Source organism: Rhipicephalus microplus, chromosome 3, assembly GCF_043290135.1.
Source record: "Rhipicephalus microplus isolate Deutch F79 chromosome 3, USDA_Rmic, whole genome shotgun sequence".
Classification (NCBI taxonomy): domain Eukaryota; kingdom Metazoa; phylum Arthropoda; class Arachnida; order Ixodida; family Ixodidae; genus Rhipicephalus; species Rhipicephalus microplus.
The window spans coordinates 203,331,776-203,338,560 of NC_134702.1; the positions used below are offsets into that span (position 1 = coordinate 203,331,776).

Here is a 6,785-nt window from a genome sequence, read left to right on the forward strand (position 1 = left end):
TGACCGCATTTCAAAATGCAACACGCCCATGTACCCAGATTTACTGTCACGTTATGAACTCTGGGCGGTCGAAATTTCCGGAGCCTTCCACTGCGGCGTCCTTCGAAATCATATCAATCTTTTAGGGCTTAAAACCCCAACAATTAGCATGTTACACACAATCGACGAGCAATTCTTGTGTGTGCTTGCTGTAGTTCGTCCTGGTTCTTTCTATTTGTGATTCAAGTTTTTCTTTGAATGCAGTGACACTCCGATATCCTCTTGCGTGCTCTGAGTGTGCACTCATAATATGAGCGCAAGTCGTATTATGACTTGCCCTTTCGACTTTTAACTCGCTATTTTTGCCACGATAACATTGATTTCGTATGCGATGCGGCCGGAGAACAGAACTTAGAGTGACGTGGTGGACAGGAAGGAAGGACAGAACCTTGCTCTACTCGCGTATCTTCTTTACCTGAAAACGTCGAAACGGGGCTTGCAGCGATGTCCTCTAGCTATGGTCAGTACAGCTATCTCCCGTCGCAAGTCAAAGAATGGATCCCTAAATATTTGTTTTTTTTGCATGCATGTCCAAGCATACAACATCAATATTTGTGCACGGGGCGTCATCAGAATGAGCGAGAGCTTCGTACGACCACCTCAGGTATGTAGCGGCTCATCGACTTTTGCCTCTATCAATCCTTCGACCCTAAGCGATATGCTTTGTGTGTAGCCCGAGCATGTTAGAAGGTAAACACCTCCTCGGAAGTAAACATCCCCGGACAGGCCACCACAAAGTTAATGAACTCTTCTTGGCGGCCAGTGTTGGCGAGTTCCCACGTTAGTGTAGCCCATTCGTCCGTACCTGTGCACATACCAACTCACCGTGTTCTTTCTCATCACTTTAGTGGTACGAACACTGAGTTATAACCTTGTTTCTTTTACAAGTATTGTCAACCAAACACTTGCTTTCGATTTTCCAAATATTCAGAAAAAAGTGAAAAAGTAAAACTGGTATTGAATAAATTTCCCAAATATTCAGAAAAAAATGAAAAAGTAAAACTGGTATTGAATAAACGATTCTCAGTCAAGTTCTGAGCTTTGATGAATACATATGGTATCGGGGCATAGACCTGATTTAGGATAAATCAACGTTCAAGGTATTTAGTGAACAGGTATTGAATAAATTCGTTAAAAGAGCACATTATATTCTTGGGAGCAGCTGATATCGTAGCTACGCCCGGTGGAGCAGTTGACAACCCAGCGCTTCTTACCATTCACGGTTGTCTAGCGGCTGAGAAACTTGGCTGCTGACCCGCAGGTCGCGGGATCGAATCCCTGCCACGGCGGCCGTGTTTTCGATGGAAGCGAGGATGTTTGAGACCCATGTGCTTAAGTTTAGGTGCACGTTAAAAAACCACAGGTGGTCGAAATTTCCGGAGCCCTCCACTACGGCGTCTCTCACAATCATATCGTAGTTTTGGGACGTTAAACTCCAGCAATTGTTATTATTAGCCGCGCGATTCTGTCTACGTGACCTCTGACAAGCTGTTCCACGGTGCCACAAACACGCAGTTGGAATACAAGGCACGCGAGAATTAGAGTGCGAGGGCACCTGCTGCTCAGCAATATCAACGACAATTGTTACCTTCGATTTCTTTTACCCCTTTTTTCATGTACAATAGCCAAGCCAAGCGTGCCGATTCTTAACCATCCACAATTTCCTTCTTTTTATCTACCACTCTCTTTCTCTCTCTGTCTGCACTTTTGCTCCTTCACGGAAAGAGAGAGAGAATAAAATGAGGGAAAGGCAGGGAGGTTAACCAGAATATGGAGCATCCGCTTTGCTCCCTCGCATATGAGAAAAAAAGGAGGGTCTCAACAGCGTGGGCGTGCGGCCTTCTTCTCGGACTTGAAACCTTTCTCTGGTGGTGTGTCATTGTACTGCAGCAATGTAGGCATGCCCGTCTACTACGTCTCCATCTTCCGATTGAAGTGTTTAGCTTCATTGTTGTCATGAATTTCATACTAACAGAAGTTCGCACATGATGAGCCCGCACGACGTATCACATAGAAATGATCATTCTAAAAAAATACGTGAAGTAAGAATGCTGTTTTCAGGGCGATTTGAACATCTGTACTTGGAATGGCAGTGCTTAGTGGACGAATAGTAAAAGGAGGCACATTGACACACAGACGGGAACACCCTATCAACTATAGCGCTTCTACCTGTGGGTGAGTGTGCCTTCTTTTAGACCGTGTCCAATAACACTACCCTTCCGAGTATGAAATAAGCTGTCGGACTTAAGTTTTAATGAGCTAGCACTAAATGGCTTGGTTTTCAGAAATTCCCGCACCGGCGTCGGCGTCGTTGGTTGTGAGAGAGAAATCATTATCTTACGCTTGACGAAAAAAAAAACATCGAGAACGCAATGCAAATAAAAATAAATAAAAAAATTCTTGGCCACAGAAGAGATCGAACACGGGTAGTTCGCGGGCAAACTGATGTTCTACCGCAGAGCCAGGACACTGCTTGAGGATGCAGTGAAAATACCTTCCTGTGCTTAGAAATGGAGTAAAAATAGCTTGTGCTTTACAAACACGAGCGTCCTGTATACACGCTTCCCAATACGCCATGAAATATTGCAGTAATAAAGCGTAGTAACAACGTACAGTGGCATTAGATGTCAGAACATGTGATTATCATAATGACTTCACGATTTAGAGTTCGTCAATCACTACAAATGGCACACCTGCTTCCTGAAGGCCACGTAGAGGGTGCATAGCAGGAGGAGGAGGAATAAATGAGGAAGGACAGGGAGGTTAGTGGGCATAGCAAGTTATAAAAAAATCATGCACTAAGTGTCGAGTTACGCACTAGGTACAGGATATCACTATCACGTTCAACTTTTAAAGCCGAAGCTTAAGAGTACGGCAATATTTTTGCTCAACCCTTTATATTTCTTTTACGTTTCGGGAATTGAATAAGTTAGAGGCTTGTGTTGTCTACCTTCCCACAGATGAGTTTCATTCTTTACTACGACGCTCACTTCTGTTGAACGCGCAAGAATAGATGCGTGAACGTATTTCCGCGTTTTTCTTACCTCAGAAGTGTTCACTTTTTGCCTATCTAGAATAACACACCCTTGGGCGATTTAGGCTATATTACTATTTGAAATTTGTGTCTCTTCTAAATGTTTCTACCTCGGTCAGAAGTAGCAGACTCTACACACATTTTTTACAACGAACTTCATTTATTACATTTATCTATACTCTTCTTTCTGCAGTCGTGTGCTGGAACAACGTTGTGGCGGACGCCTCTATTTGCTACTCTTTCAATGTGCTCAAGAACTCAAGCCTTTCCGATTTCACAGGGTCCTTAAGCACACGACACTGGTTCTTCGTAAGGCTCACTTCTTTTTCTGCCATGTCACATAGAATTGATATTTCCAGAAGGAGTTCATTCCGGTAGCAGTTGTTTAGACGGGGGCCAAGTGGTTGATTAATATGAGTACATCATTCATTGTACTGCGCGTTGTTGGTGATATTTGAATACATCGTTCATTTTAATGTGGCAAGTAGCATGTTCCTAAACTCCAACCTGACACAATTTTTAATGCAAAAAAGAAAAAAAATTTCTATTGTGAGCACAAACATCTGTGAACACACATCTGTGAGCACAGACATCTGATTCTGGTCGTAGTACTGCTTTTTTCATGCTGCAATAACTTGCCCGATATATCCAGGGTGCAGTCCCCGTAATATCTTGCTTGATTACCGTCAAAACATTGTGGTGGATGCCTGCACAGTCACACTCTTTCTTTTTAGTCTTCCAAGTTACTTAAACTTTGACATGTCCAGGTCAAGAAGTATATGTTACTCGTATAGTAGGTTTATTACGAATATACTTATTGTAATGGCAATCACGTCAGATTATGCTCACATGATTAACACTACGCTTACGAACTGTTGCGCTAACAATTAAGGCCAATAAGCACATTATTTTAGTGTTTTTTTACGAGAGGCGTGCAGGTTCACCCCGTGTTTTACTTAATTTTTTGGTGAAATTACAAACCATCATATATTACACCTTTATTTTTCTTTCCCTATTTCGCTCGCTGCCTTGTGTCACTTCGAAAAAGCACGTTATTCCAGCCACACAATGTAGCATTAAGAGATCAGGAATATAAATCAGTGTTATAATAACGATCCTGTTGCATATGTATTTACGTATGTTTCTTTGATGCTGCTAAAGCTTCCTTCCACTCTGTATGTTTTGAATTTTTCCTCGCTTCCTCAGCGCCCCTTCCTGCGGTAATGCCACGAGGTGATAAGGGCTTGGCATCATTGAAGAAAATTAATACTTACGGGGAGCAGGTAGCGGCTTTATAGAAGTTGACGTGGCAAAATGTGACTAGGGTACAGTTTGCAAAATCTTACCTTTCCTAAGGGCTTCTTGCCTTCATGGGACCACCAGAAATATAGCCTCTATTTTCTCTTGAAAATTGTGGCGCCAGAGATTGTCACGAATGCGAAAGTGAATTTTATAGACCCATCCAGTAACAAAAGCCTATGAGGTATCGACTCCACGCCCCATGTGAACATCTATTTTGTTATCACATGATGCTTATGACCGTTACTGCGCAGGTCCCCAAAAACACTCCGAGAGATTGGCAAGTTTACTTAGTTGCGGCAAGTTTTCTATTCGCCTTTTTGGTCGGTGTTAGAATAGCGATAGCACCAGCACGTGTTGCTTCCCAAGAAATTTCCGGTTACTTCAATTATCACTCTCTATCACAGAAGCAGAAAACCCCTTTTTTAGGTTTTTGGTGGGGCAAGAGATAGACGAACCTTTTTTTCCGCTTTCTGGTAAAAGTAAAGCGCTTAAGGTTAACGACTAACTCTTAGAATGTTGTGTGCAGGTTAAAAGAAAATGTATTTGAATTATTTAGCCAGGTAAAGGGGAGAAAAGTGTTGAATATGAGCGGGCTACTCGAGAAGGCACAAAACCGGAAGCCGCCCAGCACCTGTGTTTGTAAACAGCGAAAAAGTCTATGCTACGCGGGAGCTTTGTTTTTTTTTTCTTTTGCGGAACGTGTGCACCCGAAGCAATTGTTGATGTGTGTTTCTCGAGAATAAGAACGAATACGAAAGATGCGTTGTCCAAGAGAATTGAATGTTACGTGTAACTCAAGTCGGTTTCTTATTCGAACATTTATTTCTTTCCTCGCAACTATATATATATATTGATTTTATTTGTTGTTTTTTAAATATTACTAGGTTATAGTGGTACTGTTTAATGGCTAAACTATTCATTTTTCAACCCTATTCTTGAGCAAGTGAACCCATTTCTTGAGCAAGGTACCGGCATATTCATGGCCTATGCTCCGATTGGGTTGCGCCAAGTATCCGAGGAACAACAACAACTGAAAGCGAGATGCACAAGACGACCGAACTCACCGGTAGAAAGTCGCTGCTCCCTCACGTGGCCTCAGCTTGCGTGTGAACATTGGCGTGCTTGCGGAGGTAGGCGAGCCTGCGGAACCTCTTGGGACAGACGGGGCACGCGTACGGTCCCAGCGCCTCTTCGTCGGACCCGGAGGTGCCTTGCTGCTTGCAGTCGGCCGACGGCGACGCGCTGCCTCCCGTCTCGTTCCGGGGCCGGTGCCAGCGGCGATGCGACGCCAGGTTTGCGGGGCAGTTGAACAGCTTGGCGCAGTCGGGACACCGGTACTCGAGGTGCACGATGCGCGAGCACCGGTGCTGGGCGAGCCCGAACGCGTCGCCGAACCGCTGCCGGCACAGGCGGCACACGTAGGCGCCGATCTTGTTCTCGATCTTGGCCAGCTCGGCGCGCGCTTCCTCGCTCACCACGACGGGATTCAGCGCGGCCGGAATGTCGTAGTCGAGCTCTTCGTCGAGTTCTAAGTCGTCCTCGTCGCTATAAGGTCGAATGAAAGTGCCGGATACTGGAGACAGTGTGTCCTCGTCGAAGAGGAGACGGCGCACGGCGGACTTTGCGGCACCGTTCACAGTTCCAGGCCCGCCGTTGCTTCCCCCGCTGGCTCGGTTGTTGTGCGGCGAAGGCGAAGCGCTGGAGGTGCGCTTGTGAGAAGCGCCCGTGCTGGCGCTCTTCCGTGGAGGACTTCCGTGTAAGAGAGGCGGTGGCCCCGCGGGAGACAACTTCTTCCTCTTGGCCGCATCCTGGGAAGACGGAGGCGTAGACGCGTGGTCCGGCTGCAGCAGAGCGGTGGCCCGGAGGAGCAGCGACTCGCAGCTCTTGACGACCGCTGCTGGCGGCGAGGAGGCGAACCGGATGGTGTCGTGATCGTCCGAGGAAGAGGACGAGTCAGAGCGGTTGTCCTCACCGTCCGAGTTGTGGCGGGTGTACCTCTGGAGAAGGAAGCCCCGGGGCATGTTGCTTTCGCGCTTCGCTGTCGTCCAGGTCTTAAAAATGAGGAGGCAACAAGGATTCACACTCGAATTTGTTTCGTCTTCTAGAGGACTAGAATGTTTGTACCACAGTCTCAACCATCGCCACGAAGCATCACTTTGAATTAAATACTGCCTGCACTATAATGTTCACACAGCAACAAACTCGACAGCAACAACTTTCCTTGTCAATCTGGGCGTCGTATAACTGTGTTGTCGAAAATTCCTCGCCGGGAACTGTGTCGTGCGTTGATGTGGACCCTCGTCGTTATCAAGCGAACATCTCACGTACTCGGAAGAACCGTCCTCCTACAGAACTCGCAAATTTCGAGCACTACGTGCTCGTCGGTGTTTGAACCCTCGCGGTCGTCGGC

At 46.1% G+C, this 6,785-nt stretch overlaps 1 protein-coding gene across 1 annotated transcript; it reads right to left on the reverse strand.

The window, feature by feature from the left end:
• Nucleotides 1-5,445: 5,445 nt before the first annotated feature.
• LOC119173643 (uncharacterized) lies at nucleotides 5,446-6,396 on the reverse strand. The gene has a single exon (XM_037424466.2). It carries the CDS (start codon nucleotides 6,394-6,396, stop codon nucleotides 5,461-5,463), a length of 936 nt encoding a protein of 311 aa, XP_037280363.2. The 3' UTR covers nucleotides 5,446-5,460.
• Between the last annotated feature and the right edge of the window lie 389 nt (nucleotides 6,397-6,785).

Coding starts and splice junctions, on each gene's coding strand:
- LOC119173643 (XM_037424466.2), bottom strand. CDS start 6,396: ATGCCCCGGGGCTTCCTTCTCCAGAGGTACACCCGCCACAACTCGGAC.